Source organism: Bos taurus, chromosome 8 (genome assembly GCF_002263795.3).
Source record: "Bos taurus isolate L1 Dominette 01449 registration number 42190680 breed Hereford chromosome 8, ARS-UCD2.0, whole genome shotgun sequence".
Classification (NCBI taxonomy): Eukaryota; Metazoa; Chordata; class Mammalia; order Artiodactyla; family Bovidae; genus Bos; species Bos taurus.
Genome location: NC_037335.1, coordinates 101,769,851 through 101,791,878, shown reverse-complemented (window position 1 = coordinate 101,791,878; position 22,028 = coordinate 101,769,851). Strand labels below are relative to the sequence as shown.

The 22,028-nt window shown below is 38.4% G+C and overlaps 1 protein-coding gene across 5 annotated transcripts in view; it reads right to left on the bottom strand.

Moving 5' to 3' along the window:
• HSDL2 (hydroxysteroid dehydrogenase like 2) overlaps positions 1-22,028 on the bottom strand; it is a 60,380-nt gene that overhangs the window by 16,248 nt on the left and 22,104 nt on the right. For 4 of the 5 annotated variants that reach the window (XR_235716.5, XM_059888969.1, XM_059888968.1 and 1 more), the window contains exons 4-8: positions 18,822-18,936; positions 16,657-16,760; positions 13,142-13,240; positions 3,788-3,982; positions 1,946-2,017 (exon numbers count right to left, since the gene is read on the bottom strand). Coding sequence is in view for 4 of the 5 variants with exons in the window: in XM_059888969.1 (XP_059744952.1) it covers positions 1,946-2,017; positions 3,788-3,982; positions 13,142-13,240; positions 16,657-16,760; positions 18,822-18,936 (585 nt within the window). In the remaining variant the exon portion in view is untranslated. The remainder of the gene's footprint in view (positions 1-1,945; positions 2,018-3,787; positions 3,983-13,141; positions 13,241-16,656; positions 16,761-18,821; positions 18,937-22,028) is intronic. The other variant, XM_005210518.5, reaches the window with a different exon arrangement.

The following is a 22,028-nucleotide window of genomic DNA, read 5'->3' as shown; positions in this document are numbered from 1 at the left end:
GTCTGACTGGGTAATATTCCTCCACATTGTGTTCTATATCTAACTGTGTAATTTTTATATAGCCAACATACAGGCTGGGCATAGCACTAAGACAGAAACTCAGCAGAACTGGACCCAGCAGAGGCTGCTAAAACTGCAGAAGGCAAAGACATAGGCTTGCTTCATGTTTCTGGAGGCAGGAAACATATAGGGATGTATTTGGTTTTAGAAGGCACATCAGACAGAACTAAGTTTATCATACAGTTACTGTTGGAACACCTCTCTTACTAATAGGTGACTACTTTAGGTGACTTGTCCATTAATCAAGATATATCATCTGTATCATCTGAGGTGCCAAAGAGACGGCAATGAAAACTTCAGGGTAGTCTTGAAAGACACTTGCCAAGGGATAAACCGCATCATTTATCACCTAGACTATTTAAGCAGAGCATGATGACTACACAAGAGAATAAAACTATAGGAGACAAACAAACCATGGTATATTTCAAAGGGACAGTCAGTAGACAACAAACATGGAAACTCTGGGGAAGGAAATGAAATCAAGTTCTCCTAAAATGAGTCTAGTAAGTTATGACTAACCTCTATATCCAAAACTTCATTCTTTTGCTTGTTTCCTCTGATCTCAATTCTGTGCTAACTGAATACCAATTAACTAGAGCTGACTAAAATTCCTGTTGTTGGTAACATCACTGAGGTATTAAAAATGCTGCTGTAGATATCACTAACACACGAGATGAGCTAACAGGCCTCTGAGCCATGGACCACCTGGCCAGAGAATCCTAAACCAGAGACATCCTGACTCCCAAAACTACAACCTAGAAATGTCACAGAGGACTTCCCTCGTAGTCCAGTGGTTGAGAGTCTACCTGCCAATTCGGGGGACACAGGTTTGATCCCTCATCTGGGAAGATCCCACATGCCAGGGGCAACTAAGCCGGTGTGCCACAACTCCTAAGCCCACTCTCTAGAGCCCACACACTGCAACAAGAGCAGTCACTGGAATGAGAAGTCCATGCATTGCAATGAAGAGTAGCCCCATTCACCGCAATTACAGAAAACCCAAGAGCAGCAACGAAGACCCAGTGCAGCCAGAAATATTAACTAATTTAATAAAAAGATTAAGCTGGAAATAAGGTTTGGGACTAAAATGCATTGCAGTAAGGTTCTATAGGTTTGCTAAAGGTACAGAAGAAACGTTGTCTTCAACTTTCTAACCGCATCTAAAAAATCTATGGTCACTTAGGAGACTCAGTCTATAATACAAAAATAAGGTGCGGGTCCAGAGGAAGCGCCACTATTCTTGTTAATAAACTCCGAGAGAAATTCTAATGCGCTTTCACTGAAGAGTGTTTCTTCTGACACCTTTCAGTAAGTTAGTGGCATAATGCCAGACAACAAAGATTAAAATGTAAACTCTGGACCAATTTAAGGGAGCTGTTGTTTCTAAATTAAAAAAAGGAAACAAAGAAATCCAAACCTCCTTTGAGGTTAATTTCATAGCACAAACTCTGTGAATGGTGTCAGATGTACTATAACGTGACACATTTTTCCTCAAAATAAAATATCAACACAAAACACCTAAAAAGGGTGCCAAGGAAAAGAAATAAAACTGTTAAAAAGTGCATTTTAAAGACAACTTTTTTTTCCTTAAATGAAAAGAATATAATAAAAACTTCTTACCAATAGAAGGGAAAAAAAGCACCTCCTCTGCTAGAATTAACTACGACATTACTTGTCTAGTTTAAATTACAAAAATAGGGAATTCCCTGGTGGTCCAGTGGTTAGGACTTGGCACTAAGATCCCTTAAGCCGTATGGTGCGCTGCCCCCAACTTCCTGCCAAATACGAAATAGTTTAAAAGCAGAAATGTACAATTCTACATTTTGGGAGATATACGTAAGCTAGTAACTTTATTTTCCCACAGAAAATCCAGTCTACATCTTACCATATGAGTCTGCTTTCTTTGTAACCATAGCTGGCTGTTCATCCAAGAAGAAATCTGGTAACAAAGGATGACCTGAAAAATTGATCCCCAAACAATCAGGTTAATGGAACAACTTCTGCATTCAGATTTTAACATCTGTTTAAGAAACATTATATGTTTTTATTACACTGATCATTCTGGAGCTGTGGAAAAGACTCCCAGGAGGAATATCAAACTCTGACCTTCATTAAGCTAAAACGCTTTTCCAGTAACGTAGTTATCCTCCTCTCCTATGGAAAATTTCATCTTTAAGATCCAACCAGAGTTGATAAGCCCTAAACTGCTCTCCCCAGAGCTTTCTACCCCTTCTCATCTACTCATGCGACCCTTCTGTCCTACCTCCCTCCAAAATACTCAGGGCTCATTTCTTACCTGGCCCCCTTAAGACAAGGGGGTTCCTCATTAAGAACTTGGTTTCCATCTCTGTCAATGTGTGTCTGTTTTTCCCTCTCAGAAGATTAAAAAAACTGGAGGGCAGGGATGCACCAGTCTTTGTTATATCCTAACACTTAATTGTAGTAGATGATCATATATATTGTTTTCAATACAATATGATAGAATTTTTGATTTAAATTGAATTTAAAATTTTGTGTATAATGACAAGTTATAAAACCTAAAGTGACAGTTTCACTATACTAGAATCCAGAAGACCTGGGTATGGTTCAGGTTCTGACACTTACTAGCAGCTGACTGCTCTTAGGCAAAGGCTTAATCTCCTTGGAACCTCTTTCCACTACAAATATTAACTACTGAATACTCTGATTGTACCACAAGCCAGGCACTGTGCCAAGCACATGATATACATTTTTGCATTTAGTTCTTACAAAAATCCTGTGTAGAAGCTATCTTTCCCGTATTTTAACCGATAAAGAAAGTGAGGCGCAGAGGAAACAGGTGACCTGCCTAAGGCCGCCCCGCTAGTGAGCAGCTAAACAGAACTGGGAACTGGGTTGTCTCTTCCGAAACTCCACAATTCCTAATCTCTGTACAATACTGCTTCCTTCAAAGGACTGCTATGAAAGTTAAATAAACACTATATAAAAAAATGTTTTGTTAAACTATATAGAGCTACTTCATTCAATTTGTTTCAGACTGAAGAGACAGGGACAATACAAATAGAAACATGTGGTTTCTGTCACCAAGGAGCTCAACTTAATTACTAATATTTAAAATACACTTCTGCACAAATACAATTCCCATTTGGGACTATGATTGTCTATTATACATTATATTTTATATGTAAAGTAAAAATGCATTATCATCACTATCATCCCCTGTAGTTACAACAGGAAGAATTATTTTTGAACAAGGGGTCTTCTGAGAACTTCTCAAATCCCTGCCTGGTATGTGAGGCAGACCCTGTTCAGTTACCTTCACCATTCATCATGAAGCTACACTTAGACTGCACTTAAGAGATAACAGTTGGAAAGAGACAACAAAGTTTTTGTAAGAAACTTATCACTGAATCATCTGTACCATGTGCTTGAACAAAATCTCTACTATGTTATTTTAAGACCAACTTCAGAAACTATTTTTCATTTTTGGCTTTAAGATTTAGAAAGGGTTAGAAGCTGAGGGGACCTTTTCTGTATATCTGTTAAAAAGTCTTCGGGCTCACTTCTGTTTTCCCTTTCTCTTTTTTGAAAGTTGTGTTAGTCTGGGTCTTTCCCTTCCCTGGGAAGACAGTTTTTAAAAAGAGTGTATCAATGTTATAATCACATAAAACGTACACAAAACAGATGTATGTCCGTCGCAGACAACATGGACAAACACATCACTACTTTTTAAAACTAAATGCATTACCTGGTGTAATGGCATAGACATCAAAATTTTTTATTCCTTCTTCTTTTAAGATATTTTCATCGATAATAAAGTTGCCCGTAAAACTTTTTGGCTTTTTGAAAATGCAATATGCAGCATCTGCCATGATATCAACTTTTCTACATTGGCTTTCGACACCAGATCCTCCCAGCATATCCATAGCAGCAGTGTGTATGGCTGTAGAGAAAACAGACATACACGGACATAAGTTAAACTGAGTAACGGAACTGTGTGAGGAACAAGCAAGACAATTTATCTCTTTATAGCTCAGGTGATGAAAACACAGTCCAGAGAGCTTAAAGGATTTGCCAAATGTTTTACTGACATAACTAGGTAGACAACACATGCTCCTTACTCTACACAACACTTCCTTATATAAGACTCCTTCATGAGACTCACAGCGAAATTAGATTGCTGATTAAGAATGCTCAAAGAATGTGCATACCGTTCTTGAGAGACAAGAAAGCCGGTGAGGAGTACTAGCAAGAGCGCCGAACTGTAAATCAGGTCAGTGGTATTTTTATGCCAACTACGCTGCGATTTTTGGCAGGCCACTTTAACATCTTTTGGCTTCGGTTTCCTGTCTCTAAAATATGGAGTCCCTTTCCTAAGCTTATTTTCTCTTTTCCCTCTACTAGAATAAAGAAACTTTATCTTTCTGGCTCATCACTGTATCCCTAGTGCCTAAAACCATGACAAGCATACCATAAACATTTGATAAATACTGGTTGGACTTGAGGGCCCTTTTACATCCAGATACTACTTTCATTTATGAAATACTAGAAAATAAGAGAAGGAAATAGAAAAAAAAAGTGTTGTTTATTTTTTGACTGCACCTCACCTCACAGTTCTGTTCCCTGACCAGGGATGATGAATCCATGCCCCATCCAGGGGAAGCTCCGAGTCTTAACCACTGGACCACCAGGGAAGTCCCAAGGAAGAATGTTTAAACTATCTATAATCCTTCTCCCCAGAGAAAATTATTATTAATGTTTGCATATAATTTCCACTGTTTTCGGTGCATATGATTTTTAATTAATTAATTAATTTCTGGTTGCACTGAGTCTCACTGCTTGGTGCGGGCTTTCTCTAGTTGTGGCGAGTGGAGGCTATTCCTCCTTGCGGGGCAAGGGCGTCTCACTGCGGCGTCTTCTCTGCTTGTGGAGCACAGGTTCTAAGTCTCGCAGGCTCAGTAGCTGTGGCCCTCAGGCTTAGTTGCTCTGAGGCACATGGGATCTTCCTGGACCAGGGGTTGAACCCGTATCTCCTGCACTGGCAGGTGGATACTTATACACTGTGCATCAGGGAAGTCCCATACATATAATTTTTAAATTATGTTTTTGTGAAGTAACCTGAAACTCTACCATTAATACTACATTATTAATTACGCACTGTCAAAGTTGTGAATAGTAACTTATCTCAATTTACATTTAAAGCAACGAAAATCAATTTGTTTAAATGTATTTTAGGCTTCAGTTTCTAGTAATTTAGATAAACGCCTCTCCATTCTACTGTTAAACCACCATTTGAAATCATTACTTACTGAAATAACCTATGTAATTCAGTCCACAAGATGAAAAGTTTGTAGTTTTTAAGAGCCACTGACTCTTCCTCATTCAACAGTTACTGAATGTTATTTAAAAAGGCAGGCACTACTGGGGGTACTGGGCACAGATGAGTGGGCAAAGCACACAAAGGCCCTACTTTCATGGCAATTACCTCCTAGCACACTTCCCTCTTTCAAAGCGTACACATGAACTTGGGGAATTTCTCAAGTGCACTGAATTAGAAGATACTTCACATTATAACTAAAATTCCTTTTCTAGGAATATATTTTTTAACTTTACCAATAGTTCAAGAGCTCTGGCCTCACTCTTGAAGTGGTACCTTATGAATGAAAAATAGCAGCTAACATTTATGAAGTGTACCCTGTGCTGGGCATGCTGCTACATACTTTACATATATTATCTGAATGAATTCCACAAGGCATGCACCATTATTATCCTCATTTTACAGATGACAGTACTCAGGCACAGAGGGGTCAAGGAGCTAAGGTCCAAGGTTACAGGAGCTAGGATTCAAACAGCTGGCAGCTGGACTTCAGAGCCAGGCCCTTAGCCGCTATGTGATTAATGGGTCGTACTTTGTTAATCAACATTTGTAGAGTTCAGTTATCATCTTAGTCCTATAAACTCAAGAATTTTTCTATAAATATTTCAATACAGACAATGAGACCGTAGGCATACATACACACTCCACTCTGTGTACTATATTAATGGTATGCAAAGTCTTAAAAATGATTAAGAATATGTCATGTACGTGTGTGTGTGTGTATTTACACACACATGCAATATAAGAATAAGGGATGGTTTCCCAAACAACCTATCATTACTTTAATTACTTTTCTATGGAAAATACAAACAAGGCATGAATAAACCCCCTAAATCAGGAAGTGAGCCATGCAGTTGCTCTCAACAAAAGTTTTGCAATGTCAACAGGCCAACCCAAGAGCTAATACAACTGACAATAAAAGCAGATTAATAACAGGATGAATCAAATCAAATTCCCTGATGATTTCTGGCAAAAAAAAAAAAAGAAATCAAGATTTATAATGAAAGCTGATATGCCTTGGATCACAAGAATCCTAAAAGCAACCCTGAAACTTAAGTCTTATTAAGCAATAACTGGAAAGTATGGCCCTCCTGATGATAGCTTGGTATATGAAAAAAAATTTATGTCTTCTAAGCACAAGAAATAATTTTAGTTTTGTTTCTTTTTTTAAAAAATACTTTACTGAAGAGATGAATACATATTTTAACCATTTTTAATCATATGTACATATATTTTAACCACTTTTTTGCTGGAGTGCATGCAAAATCGCTTCAGTTGTGTTCGACTCTTTGCAACTCTATGGACTGTAGCCTGCCAGGCTCCTTTGTCTATGGGATTCTCTAGGCAAGACTATTGGAGTGGGTTGCCGTGCCCTTCTCCAGGGGATCTTCCTGACCCAGGGATTGAACCCACATCTCTTACGTCTCCCGCACTGGCAGGTGTACTTCACCACCGGAGAAGCCCTTTTGATGGCGTAGGTGTGTGTTATTGGTTTTCTTTCGATTAACCTTTTTTAAAAAAAATTAATTTATTTATTTTAATTGGAGGCTAATTACTTTACAATATTGTAGTGGTTTTTGCCATACATTGACATGAATCAACCATAGGCACACATGTGTTCCCCATCCAAAACCCCCCTCCCACCTCCCTCCCTATCCCATCGCCCAGGGTCATCCCTTGGCACCAGCCCTGAGCATCCTGTATCATGCATCAAACCTGGACGGGCAATCTGCTTCACATATGATAATATACACGTTTCAATGCTACCCTCTCAAATCATCCCACCCTTGCCTTCTCCCACAGAGTCCAAAGACTGTTTTTTACATCTGTGTCTCTTTTGCTGTCTCGCATACAGCGTTATCATTACCATCTTTCTAAATTCCATATATATGCATTAGTATACTGTATTAGTGTTTTTCTTTCTGACTTACTTCACTCTGTGTAATAGGCTCCAGTTTCACCAACCTCATTAGAACTGATTCAAATGCATTCTTTTTAATGGCTGAGTAATACTCCATTGTGTATATGTACCACAGCTTTCTCATCCATTCGTCTGCCAATGGACATCTAGGTTGCTTCCATGTCCTGGCTATTGTAAACAGTGCTGTGATGAACATTGGGGTACACGTGTCTCTTTCCCTTCTGGTTTCCTCAGTGTGTATGCCCAGCAGCAGGCTTGCTGTGTCGTATGGCAGTTCTATTTCCAGTTTTTTAAGGAATCTCCACACTGTTCTCCATAGAGGCCGTACTAGTTTGAATTCCACCAACAGTGTACGAAGGTTCCCTTTTCTCCACACCCTCTCCAGCATTTATTGTTTGTAGACTCTTTGATAGCAGCCATTCTGACTGGCATGTGAGGGTACCTCATTGTGGTTTTGATTTGCATTTTTCTGATAATAAGTGATGTTGAGCATCTTTTCATGTGTTTGTTAGCCATCTGTACGTCTTCTCTGGAGAAATGTCTGTTTAGTCCTTTGGCCCATTTTTTGATTGGGTCATTTATTTTTCTGGAATTGAGCTGCAGGAGCTGCTTGTATATTTTTGAGATTGATTCTTTGTCAGTTGCTTCGTTTGGTAATATTTTCTCCCATTCTGAAGGCTCTTTTCTCCTTGCTTACAGTTTCCTTCGTTGTGCAAAAGCTTTTAAGTTTACTTAGGTCCCATTTGTATATTCTTAGTTTTATTTCAGATTAATCACTTTTAAGTGCACAATTCTTTGGCATTAAGTACATTCACAATGCAGTACATCACTGCCATCCATTCCCAAAACTTTTCAAAATATCTTTTAAAAAATTATCTCAATAAATTGGTTTATAATAGTATAGATGTTTCAGGTGTTTATATTTAGACTTCTGTATACACTACAGCATGCTAACCACCGAAAGTTTAGCTTCCATCTATTACCATACAGTAAATCCCCTTTACCGATTTCACCCTCCCCACACTTCCCCTCTGGTACCCGCTACTCTGTTCTCTGTATCTGCACATACACATATATTCTTGTATGTGCTCACTGAACCAAAGATACCATTGATTATCAAGTGTAACCACCAAGGGGAAAAAACCTGCCAGTTAAACTATAACACATCAACTATATATGAGCAACCTGGTATCAAAGATGTAAACTTGAAAACATGGGCATCTCAGAATCAAGGAAATATGGTATAAACTGCTTAACCTAGTTGATAAGTAGGTCCCTTGAAAATGGAAACCAGTTTTGGTTTTGGTTTCTAGTACCACAGAGGCCAGCTGCCACCTTGACCTCCCTGGTTAGCTGAGTTTTCATGTCTGGACCACGCTATATGGTCCAGAAAGAAAAGATGTGTCTTTTAAATAGAGGCCTCAGAAACCACGAGGAGCCTGAACACCCTTTCAAATCCATTTTCAGTGCCTCCATCATAAATAATGCAATATTCTAGCTAGGTTTCCTGCCTCCTCTTTCCACAATCTTACAAGTTAGCCTATTCAGATGCTAAATTAAACTTCCTAAACCTCATCAACAAACCACTGCTCCTCTTTGCCTTCTGCTTATTATTGCTCTCCTGCCTCTAAAATTCTAAAGTGACTCTCTACTGAATACAGGTTAAAATTCAAGCTCCTAAACTTGGCAATCAAAACCCTTGGACTCAGTCTGTCCATCTCACCCACAACCTCACACCCACCCAACATCCAGGCCAATCCGAACTATTCGCCAGTCGCTCCAGTTCAGAGGGAAATAAAAAGTCCACACCCCATCATAGACACACCATAACAACTTCTTGCAGTTCCACCAAACATCCAGTATTTTCCCATACTTCAGACTCTGTTGTTCCCTCTGCCAAGAATGCCTTGTTCAGTTCTCCTTGTTAATTCCAACATCCTCAGTCTTATTTCAATTGTTTCATTAAAGGACCTCCCTTTCTGACTTTTCATCTGAGCTACATGGTCCTCTTGCTATGTTTCAAAAGTATCCTTTACATCATTCATCATGCCATGTAACATAAGGAGCATGACCGTAAATTCAATTCACTATATTATACAAGTCTAGGACCCAAACGATACCAAGGGTTCCAAGATGTCAAGTAAACCTTCTATTAATAAAATGAACATCTCAACTAAAGCAAAGATCTAGGCAGTGAGCTGATTTCTCCTGCCAATCCTGATAATGTCCTTCACATTCCAAGTCATACAATATTCTTCCCCTTTCTTATATAAACCTTTTATTTGGAATGTCTGTTATGGACCTACATGGAAACTAATCATACTGCCTTCATTCATTCATCAATATCAATATTTATTGAATGTCTGTAATGATGATAACCAAATGGACAAAACAGATACTATATCTTTAAGAAGCTTTTCTAGCAAGAAAGACATTAAACGACTATTGTTATTGTTATCAGTAATTTAAATTCAAATGCTGTAAGTGATGTGAAGGAAATGTAGATACTAACTTTCTGACTCTATCAACTTTAACAGCAAACAGCAGTGATTAAGGCAGGGAGAGGAAGCTGAGAAAGGATGAGAGAAGGAAAAGAAGCTGAAAAAAAGAGGCAAAGAAAAGTCCAAGTTTTAAACTGTTTTACTGTGATTCACAATAAATAACAGTTCTTATGAGCAAGACTAAAAACACGTAATACCTACACATAAACACTCATAAACATATGCATGTTTCATTTATATAGGATATTCATATATAAGTTTTAAAGTTTACCAAAAAACACTATTACAATGTGCAATGCTCTCTAATATTCTCTATTTCAATTAAAAATAAAATGAAACAACAACAAAATTCTGGCTGCTATCTACTAAATCAATTTCACAATCCACCAAATTGATTTCATGCCTCACTAAATTGATTTCATGACTCACCAGTGAGTCTTGACATGTATGAAAATATCGTAGAAGCAGTTTTTTCACTCTCATCTTTTGCCTGATTGCAACAAATACCATTCTCTAGAAAATCTTAAAAGAATTTTGTCTGCTAGAGTAACATAAGGGAAATGAAGAAGCAATAAATCATGGTTCTGATACCCTGGTAGATTAGGAAATAAAGGAATCTTGGTCAAACAGGCAGATGGAATATTAAAAAAAAACTGATTCCTCATAAAAAAAAGTTAAAAATAGAACTGCCACATGATCCAGCAATTTCACTTCTGGGTATTTACCCAAAGAAAATGAAAACACCAATTCAAAAATATTTATGCATACCCATGTTCACTGCAGCATTACTTACAATAACCCAGATATGGAAGCAACCTAAAAGGCCATCAATAGATAAATAAGATGTGGTTATATATAATACATACATACACAATGGAACACTACTCAGCCATTAAAAAAATGAAATCTTGCTACCTGTGACAACATGGATGGATTTAGAGCATATTATGCTAAATGAAATGTCAGACAGAGGAAGACAAATATCATATGGTTTCACTTATGTATGGAATCTGAAAAACAAAATAAATGAACAAAACAAAATGAAAACAGACAGATACAAACAGGTGGCTGCCAGAGGAGAGTGGGGTACAGGGTGGGGCAAAATAGCTGAAAGTGATGAAGAGAGACAGACCTCCAGTTATAAAATAATAAACCACAGGAATATAACATGTAGCATAAGGAATATGGTGAATGTTAGTGTAATAGCTTTGCATGGGGACAGATGGTTACTAGACTTATCACAGTGATCAGTTCACCACGTACACAAGCATCAAGTGCCAATGTTGCACACCTGCAACTACCGTAAAACTGTAAATCAGCCATGTTGCTGCTTTGTAGTCACCAGGTTGTGTCCAACCTTTTTGCAACCCCACGGACTGTAGCCCGCCAGGCTCCTCTGTCCATGGGATTTCCCAGACAAGAATACTGGAGTGGGTTGCATTTCCTTCTCCAGGGTATTTTCCCAACCCAGGGATCAAACCTGCATCTCCTGCATTGGCAGGCGGATTCTTTACCACTGAACCACCAGGAAGCCCTACATCAACTACACTTCACATAAAAACCTTTTTTTTTAAATTCCTGGAGTTCTTATTAGAAAACAAAGATGGTGATGAGAGAGCTGGGTGCAATGGCTAAATTTTCCTCAGTTACATTAGCAACATATCCCAGGGCTCCATAAATTCTGCCCCACAGCCTCCTGTTCTCTCAGCTTCAATACCATAGACCATTAGGCCTCTCACCAGTGCCAGGGCTGAGGAAATGTCCTCACCTGCACACAGCAGATGGGAAGTGAAAGAAACCCCTCCTTTGTTCCTAAGCTACGACTCTGGGTACAGTCCACACTGCTGTACGTGGCAGTTCCATTCAAGAGCACCTCTAGGACCATTATAATTTGCCAAAATACTGAATTAAATGTTCTTTTGCAGACAGCTCTATCAACCGACTCATTTACGAGCTGAAAAGGCCAAAGAGGTGTCCACTGAACCCTGCACAATGTCTGCCCCATGGCAACTGTCCACTAGGTATTCGTTGAGTGATGAATGAACAAAGAAAACAATGCCAGAAGGAAGAAGAATGGGAATAAACAATATCAAGGTCCTTAGAAGATATAGGAATACATTAAATGACCCAATGGGGAGAATCAGGAAAATCCTGTATTGACCCTAAGGAGATTCCCTAGAAAGGGGTCACACTAACTTACATGTTGGAGTCCTGATGTTAGTGCAACAAAGGTTCTGTTAATTTTTAAGTGAAATGAAAAAGTGATTCCCACTATGTTTTCTCTTTTTCATACTTTTGTGGGGTAGGATTGTCATTTAGAGTGAAGAAAATAAAAGAGGTTAAGGTTTTCATAGGCACTATTAAATATATGAAAAAAAGGTAGAATAAGAATAGTTTTTTTTCTTTTTCTTCCTTTAAGTTGTTCTGATATATAAGTGGAGGATAAGTAGGACAAGTCTTCCCTTTCTGTCATTTTCCTCCCCTCATGTTTACACAACATGTTCCCTAACCTGCAAGCCATCAGCTTCCACTGTACATTTAACTCAAAAGCTGCATACAAAGCCCAGCCATAGGCAGGTTACCCTGTCACCTAAAGGGGATCCAGACACTCTGTGAACTCAGAACTTATGTGAAAGTACAGAAAAGTCAGCTTCTCATAAAGGAAAAAGACAAATTAGTAAGAGTACAAGAAAGTAAAGAAGCATTTTCTGGGATGTGTGAGGAGAAAATAAAAGTAACTGCAAGAGAATCTGCAGAATTTAAGGTACCAAAGACAAGGGTGGAAAAAAGGTTAGGGAAGTGCAGCTGGCTTCCTATTGGCTTTTATGAGACTCTTCCAGTGTTAGTGTTTCTAGTACAGCAACCATGTAGTCAAATAGAAGGACTGAAAAGGGTCCTTCATATACAATAAAAAGCTGAACTTGTTTCCAAACAGACATACTGAGGTTTCCTTTTGATGATCTACTCATTTGCACCCACCCCACCCACCCAGTACTCTTGCCTGGAAAACCCCATGGATGGAGGAGCCTGGTGGGCTGCAGTCCATGGGGTCGCTAAGTCGGACATGACTGAGCAACTTCACTTTCACTTGTCACTTCCATGCATTGGAGAAGGAAATGGCAACCCACTCCAGTGTTCTTGCCTGGAGAATCCCAGGGACAGCAGAGCCTGGTGGGCTGCCGTCTATGGGGTTGCACAGAGTTGGACACGACTGAAGCGATTTAGCGGTAGCAGCACCCACCCGAGAGTGTCTAAGGCAGTAAATGAGAATCCAACAAATGGGTTTCTTTCATAAGTACATACCTGTTCTAGGCCACAATGCATTGACTGCAATTTCACCTTTAAATTCTTCTGCCATTCCAAGTACACACATAGACATACCATATTTAGCAATAGTGTAAGCTGAAAGAAACCATCAAGAATTTAATTAGGAAACAAATTAATTTGTGAGTATAAATAACCAATTTCCTTCTATTACTGTTTTTCCTTGATACATTTTTCAGAATTATTTAATATTTATATTAGTACAAAAACTTTGGGCTTGCCTGGTAGCTCAGACGGTAAAGCATCTGCCTACAACGCGGGAGACCCAGGTTCGATCCCTGGGTAGGGGAGATCCCCTGGAGAAGGAAATAGCAACCCACTCCAGTATTCATGCCTGGAAAACCTCATGGACCGAGGATCCTGGTGGGCTACAGTCCATGGGGTCACAAAGAGACGGACACGACTGAGCAACTTCACTTCTTCATTTCACAAAAACTTTTAATGTACTATTTTTAAAAGAACAGTTTTCTATGTAAATAATTTTATATATATCAGGGATGAACTACTTTAACATATTTCCATCCTAGTAATTGTTTAAAAAAAAAGAGGCAGTAATAAACTTTTATTCCTCTGAATATTATGGGGATAAATTACATTATTGTTTCTTTTTTTATCCTTTTTTCAATGAAACTGGCCATTTAAAGGAAAACTGCTGTTGCTGCTGCTGCTAAGTCGCTTCAGTCATGTCCGACTCTGTGCGACCCCATAGACGGCAGCCCACCAGGCTCCCCCGTCCCTGGGATTCTCCAGGCAAGAACACTGGAGTGGGTTGCCATTTCCTTCTCCAATGCATGAAAGGGAAAAGGGAAAGTGACACGACTCTTAGCGACCCCATGGACTGCAGCCTACCACACTCCTCCGTCCATGGGATTTTCCTGGCAAGACTACTTCTAGTAAAACATAAACAAAAGGTTGCAAATTCATTTAACAGAGTCAATTAAAACAGAACTTGTTTTAGTTTTGTTCTGTGGGTTCTTATTCCAAATGTCCTCCTTTCCAAATTTTATGGAATTATGTTGAAATAAGGAGTAAGTATATGATACAATAAACTCAAAGGAGGCACCTGTACATAAATCTTGTTATTTAGCACAGTTACTTCTTTTTTTTTTTTAAGGGTTTTATTTTTATTTTTTTTTAATTTTATTTTTAAACTTTACAATATTGTATTGGTTTTGCCAAATATCTAAATGAATCCGCCACAGGTATACATGTGTTCCCCATCCTGAATCCTCCTCCCTCCTCCCTCCCCATACCATCCCTCTGGGTCGTCCCAGTGCACCAGCCCCAAGCATCCAGTATCGTGCATGGAACCTGGACTGGCGACTTGTTCCATATATGATATTATATGTATTTCAATGCCATTCTCCCAAATCATCCCACCCTCTCCCTCTCCCACAGAGTCCAAAACACTGTTCTATACATCAGTGTCTCTTTTGCTGTCTCATATACAGGGTTATTGTTACCATCTTTCTAAATTCCATATATATGCATTAGTATACTGTATTGGTGTTTTTCTTTCTGGCTTACTTCACTCTGTATAATAGGCTCCAGTTTCATCCACCTCATTAGAACTGATTCAAATGTATTCTTTTTAATGGCTGAGTAATACTCCATTGTGTATATGTACCACTGCTTTCTTATCCATTCATCTGCTGATGGACATCTAGGTTGCTTCCATGTCCTGGCTATTATAAACAGTGCTGCGATGAACACTGGGGTACACGTGTCTCTTTCCCTTCTGGTTTCCTCAGTGTGTATGCCCAGCAGTGGGATTGCTGGATCATAAGGCAGTTCTATTTCCAGTTTTTTAAGGAATCTCCACACCGTTCTCCATAGTGGCTGTACTAGTTTGCATTCCCACCAACAGTGTAAGAGGGTTCCCTTTTCTCCACACCCTCTCCAGCATTTATTGCTTGTAGACTTTTGGATCGCAGCCATTCTGACTGGCGTGAAATGGTACCTCATAGTGGTTTTGATTTGCATTTCTCTGATAATGAGTGATGTTGAGCATCTTTTCATGTGTTTGTTAGCCATCTGTATGTCTTCTTTGGAGAAATGTCTATTTAGTTCTTTGGCCCATTTTTTGATTAGGTCATTTATTTTTCTGGAATTAAGCTGTAGGAGTTGCTTGTATATTTTTGAGATTAGTGGTTTGTCAGTTGCTTCATTTGTTACTATTTTCTCCCATTCTGAAGGCTGTCTTTTCACCTTGCTTATAGTTTCCTTTGTTGTGCAGAAGCTTTTAAGTTTAATTAGGTCCCATTTGTTTATTTTTGCTTTGATTTCCAATATTCTGGGAGGTGGGTCATAGAGGATCCTGCTGTGATGTATGTCGGAGAGTGTTTTGCCTATGTTCTCCTCTAGGAGTTTTTTAATTTCTGGTCTTATGTTTCGATCTTTAATCCATTTTGAGTTTATTTTTGTGTATGGTGTTAGAAGGTGCTCTAGTTTCATTCTTTTACAAGTGGTTGACCAGTTTTCCCAGCACCACTTGTTAAAGAGATTGTCTTTAATCCATTGTATATTCTTGCCTCCTTTGTCAAAGATAAGGTGTCCATATGTGCGTGGATTTATCTCTGGGCTTTCTATTTTGTTCCATTGATCTATATTTCTGTCTTTGTAGCACAGTTACTTCAGTCATGTCTGACTCTTTGCAACTCTATGGAGTATAACCTGCCAGGCTCCTCTGTCCATGGGATTCTCCAGGCAAGAATACTGGAGTGGGTTGCCATGCCCTCTTCCAGGGGACCTTCCTGACCCAGGGATCGAACCTATGTCTCCTATGTCTCCTATGTCTCCTGTATTGCAGGTGGATTCTTTACCACTGAGATACTGGGGAAGGCCTGTTATTTAGCATACTCATCTTACATCATTAGGTGTGAAAAGTAAAGTAATTCATGGACAGTTTTTTTTTTAATTTTATTTTATATGAGTTTATCAACAATGCTGTGCTAGTTTTAGGTATACAGCAAAGTGATCCAGTTATGCGTATACACATATCCACTCCCTTCCAAATCCTTACCCATTTAGGCTGTCACATAATATTGAGCAGAGTTCCCTGATCCAGACAGCAGGTTGCTGTTGGCTATCCATTTAAAACATAGCAATGCATACATGTCAATCATGGTAGTCTTAATCAACTTTATTGAAGAATAAGTTATATACAGTAAAACACACCCACTGGTACTTGAGGGAGCTTTCCAGGATGGTGGATATCCATATCTTCATTTGAGTATTGGTTATTCAGGTGTATCTATTTGTCAAAACTCATCAGACTCAACCATTAACAACTATGCATTTTATTTAATGTAAATTATACCTGCATTTAAAAACTGACAGATAAAAGATTAAGAATCTACTTACCAAAATGCTACCAACTTCTGCAGAGAAAACTTAATGTTATCAGTATGTACAAACTGTGATTACATCATCAATACACTGATTTAATGTGAAACAGATTGACTAAACAAGTCATCCCCTCACCTACCACCTACCACAGTGCTGTTTGAACCACAGTGGATTCAGGTTCAGAGGTGGGCTGAGATTGAGGATATGAGCAACTTTACTCTTTTTCAAATAAGGAATGCATGCTTTAGATCTGAAAGCAAAAGAAAACACAAGTCAAACTGCTAGCTTTCTAACAGCTTCATTACTTTTTTAAATCATATGTTAAACTACTTCTACAGAGCAACTGAACTTGTTCAGTAATTTATAGGATACTTTTGTTGGCTTTTTTCCCATTTATCAAGAATGAAGATAGGAAAAGCAACTAATATTCATCCTTTGAAACTTTATATAATGGCCTGACAATATGATCTGCCTGATGAAAACAATCAAGTAAGTAGCACATTAGGCTTAAATCCAACTTAGATTATCTTCAACTACATCATTCCAAGTCAGACAGACCTGGGTTCAAAGTCTCCTTCTGCCCTTCATTGTGTGATCTGGGGCAGATACATAGAGTATTCCGATTCTCAGTTTTCTCATTTGCAAATGCTGGTAATACTTGCTACTATCTAGGACTGACCAAAGGATTAAAATGAGACAATATATATGAGGTACTTAGAACAGTACATATATTAAACATGAAATAAACAACTGAAATTATTAGTTTACACATTCTGATTTTTTTCATCTTGGTAGGTATGGTATTTCTACCACAAAGGAACTGTAAGTTAATAATATTAATTCTCAACACATTACCAAACTTAATTTGTGCCAACACACAATGCAATATTCCTTTGGGGGCAATTTTAGTTGTTTTTTTAAAAATCCCATTCAAAAAGATAGGTATTTTACAAAAGACACAGGTCCAATATTTTCAAATATTTAACTATTAAGCTATAATACACAGCTTAATAACATATTGTAGCTTACTAACTTCATAGTGTTTAGTTTTATTTCACATTCAATAACTTCTAGGACTTGAAACTAGTCCATTCTTCTTAAGTTAGTTTCTTTCTTATTAATGTACAAAATTCTTGTTACCATCTACAATGTCATTTTAAGTTTATAAACCAAATACAATTAATATCACTAAAGTAAAGGGTTTTTGTACATATTGTTTTTCCATTCCAGAGGTACTTCATAATTATGGGAGTGAGAAAGAAGGACAAACAACATTACCACTGATAGTCATTAGAACAGTGAAGCCGCACCTCAAAACACTGATAGGAAACGAACAACCTATTCCAAGCAATAAGACCATATTTCACACTCAAAGGAAAAAGTTCATTTTATTTACATTATAAACATGAGCTTCTCCTTTGATCTATTAGACAAAACCTTTCCACCAGCACTTTGCTTGCCTAACCCTCAGCATCACTAACCCTAACCAGGTACATTTTCCATGGCAACATGCCCTATCTTACTCATTATACTGAAAACTCAGCGCCACACTTAGATACTAGTATCTTGAGCTTAATAAAGCAGCTAAGTTCACTGTGTGCTAGGCACTGCACTTCTTAGCTTTCACATGAATCATGTTATTTTGAGTGCTGTAAGCTTAAAGGCCTACAGGGCATTTGAATAAATGAATAAAGTGAGCTGGGTATAAGAAAGATCAACTGTTCAAAAATACAGTTGAGCCTTATTATAGAATCTCTATAAGCATGCATTTAACATGATACAAACACATATAATACTGGAGATGATAAGTTAAGTGTTAGTTGCTCAGTTGTGTCTGACTCTTTGCGACCCCATGGACTGTAGCCCTCCAGGCTTCTCAGCCCATGGAATTTTCCAGGCAAGAATACTGGGGTGGGTAGCCATTCCCTTCTACAGGGGATTTTCCCAACCTAGGGATCAAACCCAGGTCTTCTGCACTGCAGGTGGATTCTTTACCATCTGAACTATGAGGGAAGCCCATTGGAGATGATATGTTTAATTAAAACTTAGAAATACAAATAAGGATTGACTAGATTTCAAACTGATTGCTAACCTTATTCAAATATGTTCACAACTAGTTCTCTGACAAAGCACTGCAACACTCATAGCCATTTTTTTCTTTTAAGTATTTATTTGGCCGCTCCGGGTATTAGCTGTATCACGTGGCATCTAGTTCCTGACCAGGGATCGAACCTGGACCTCCTGCATTAGGAGCAAGGAATCTTAGCTACTGGACCACCAGGAAAGTCTGTCCCACAGCTCTTCAACTTACGTAAGATAGGTGCCTCTGGTGTTGACGTTCATCATCAAATCCACTTTCTTCGTAGGTGTTTCCAATGTGTTGGTCAAGCTAATTGCACTGGCATTATTCACCAAAATATCAATTCCTGTTTTCAAATAATCAACTTCTTAGTAATGTCATTTAGACTTTACAACAGAAAGAAATAAACAATATTTATACAGTTGAATCCTGAGTTCACAAACACTTCTTTTAGATAATATGACTGACCAATTTCCCAGCGTAGGACTCAGTAGCTATGTCAAAACAGCACGCAAATGATTTTCACTGGCACTGTGAAGTCAGCCCATCATCAGGGCTCCACAGGAAACCACAAAGACGCTTAGTCCTCAGTAGTTTGTCGCTTCCGTCCTTATCTGTTCTCTTAATTCCTGATCTCTTAATTCCCTCTTTGTCTCCAAAACCTTAGGTCAACTTCCTTAAAATTTTCCCTCCTCTCCAGCATCTTTCCAAGGTCTGCCTTCCTTCCAAGGACACCGGTCTCCCTTCTCCCTTGAAGGCCCTTACTTAAATGAAAGAGCTCCTTTCTGGTCTTGGAACTGGGAAAATAGAAATGACTCAGAGTTTCAATTCTAGGCAAATCATCAAAGTAGATAAACTTATACACAAAATAAATTAAATCTAGAATCATAATTATTTCTGCATATTCTATCTAGTCCTTATCCATATGTAACATTTATGGCTACAAGCTTAAATAATGTTAAATGAAAATGGTAAAATACAAAAGCATCTCAACACATTTTTGCACTTCTACATGGCCTTCATAATTCATTTTTTTTCAAACTAAAGTAACGTTGATTTGCAATGTCAATTTCTGATATACAGTAAAGTAACTCAGTTTTACATATATATACATTCTTTTTTATGTTCTTTTCCATTATGCTTTATCTCAGGATATTGAATATAGCTCCCTGAACTATATGGTTGGATCTCGTTGCTCATCCATTCTATATGTAATGGTTTGTACCTGCTGATACCAAACTCCCAGTCCTTCCCTCCCCACCCCTCTCCCACCTGGCAACCACAGGTCTGTTCTCTGTGTCTGTGCGTCTGTTTCTGTTTCATAGATAAGTTCATTTGTATCATATTTTAGATCCCACATATAAGTAATAATACAGGGTATGTCTCTTTCTGACTTACTTCATTTAGTATGATCATCTCTAGTTGCATCCACGTTGCTGCCAAAATTCTTTTTAAAGAACATTCAATATTTTGTCAAATAGATATATGACAACTTCTATTGCTGGGGTTAGACTGTTGCCATAAATGTCTTTTACTATTCTCTTGACTTTGCTTTGCCCCTCTCTCACATTGTGTGAATAATGGTTTAAATGAGGTTATTATGAGTGAGTGAGTGAGTGATAGTCGCTCAGTCATGTTCGACTCTGTGCGACCCCATGGACTGTAGCCCACCAAGCTCCTCTGTCTATGGAATTCTCCAGGCAAGAATACTGGAGTGGGTTGCCATTTTCTTCTCCAGGGGATCTTCCTGACACAGGAATAGAACATGGGTCTCTGAATTGCAGGCAGATTCTTTATCATCTGGGCCACCAGGGAAGCCTACTATTAAGGCATTTCTAAGTTTAAAGACAGGTCTTTAACTTTTCAGTTTTAAAACAGGTCTTTTACTTTTACTTGAAAAGTATTAGCAGATACATGCTTGACTTTATCTTATAATCCATAGACAATACATTAGAATATGTAATGAATTCATCCACCTTTCTAAAGGAATACCCGAGACTGAAGTAGCAATAAAGTTACAAACGACAATTAACAATCAGATGAAATAATTTAGATGAAGCTTTATCTCTCAAAGAAATGGGGACTGGGCAAGTGGTCAGAAAGGAGATACAATGTGCTTTTAACTTTGTAGGAAAAATAATGTTCAGTTCCATGTTGCTGAATATAGTTCTGTTTTTGCCAAATAAATCCTCTAGTGAGCCCCAAAGCAAATGAAAGTAGATGAGGACTGAAGCTACAGATTGTGCAAACTGGATCTGACTTGCCAATGATAAAGGAAAAAAAACCTGGGTCCAATTAAGGGGTAACAAAATTTTTAGACTCAGATGAGCCAAATAAAAATATTAGGTTGGTGCGAAAGTAATTTAGGTTTTGCATTGTTGAACTCTGCCATTTGATATTGAAATATATTCTTAAATAAATGTGATTATGTTATATATCATTTTAATGCACATTTCTTGCTAATGAATTATTACTTGCTGCTTATTTTATATGTATTTTAGACTATGGAAATAATGTTAGACAAAAAGCAAAACTCAAGAGATTTTCTTATGTAAGTTCAAAATGGGTCATTAAGCAGCAGAGACAACTCACAACATCAACAATGCATTTGGCCCAGGAACTACTAATGAACATTTAGTGCAGTGGTGGTTCAAGAAGTTTTGCAAAGGAGATGAGAGCCTTGAAGATGAGGAGAGTAGTGGCCAACCATCAGAAGCTGACAATGACCAATTGAGAGGATAACTGAAGCTGGTCCTCTTACAACTACACGAGAAGTTACCCAAGAACTCAACAGACCATTCTGTGGTCATTTGGCAGTTGAAGCAAATTGGAAACGTGAAAATGAAAAAACTTGATAAGCGGGTGCCTCATGAGCTGACAGCAAATCAAAAAAAATCATTTAAGTGCTGTCTTCTTTTATTGTATGCAACAACAAACCATTTCTCAATTGGATTGTGACGTGACAAAAAGTGGAATTTACACAACAACTGGCCATGACCAGCTCAGTGGCTGAACCAAAAAGAAGCTCTAAAGCACTTCCCAAAGCCAAACCTGCACCAGAAAAAGGGTCATGGTCACTGTTTGGTGGTCTGCTACGAGCCTGGTTCACTACAGCTTTCTGAATCCCAGCGAAACCACTATATCTGAGAAATATGCTCAGCAAATTGATGAGATGCACAGAAAACTTCAATGACTGCAGCCAGCACAGGTCAACAGAAAAGGCCCAATTCTTCTTTACAACAACACCTGACTGCACTTAGCACAACCAACGTTTGAAAAGTTGAATGAACTGGGCTACAGAGTTTTCCCTCATCTGCCATAGTCACCTGTCCTCTAGCCAACTCTCACTTCTTCAAGCATCTCAACGACATTTTGCTGGGGAAATGCTTCTACAACCAACAAGATGAAGAAAATGCTTTCCCAGAGTTCGTTGAATCC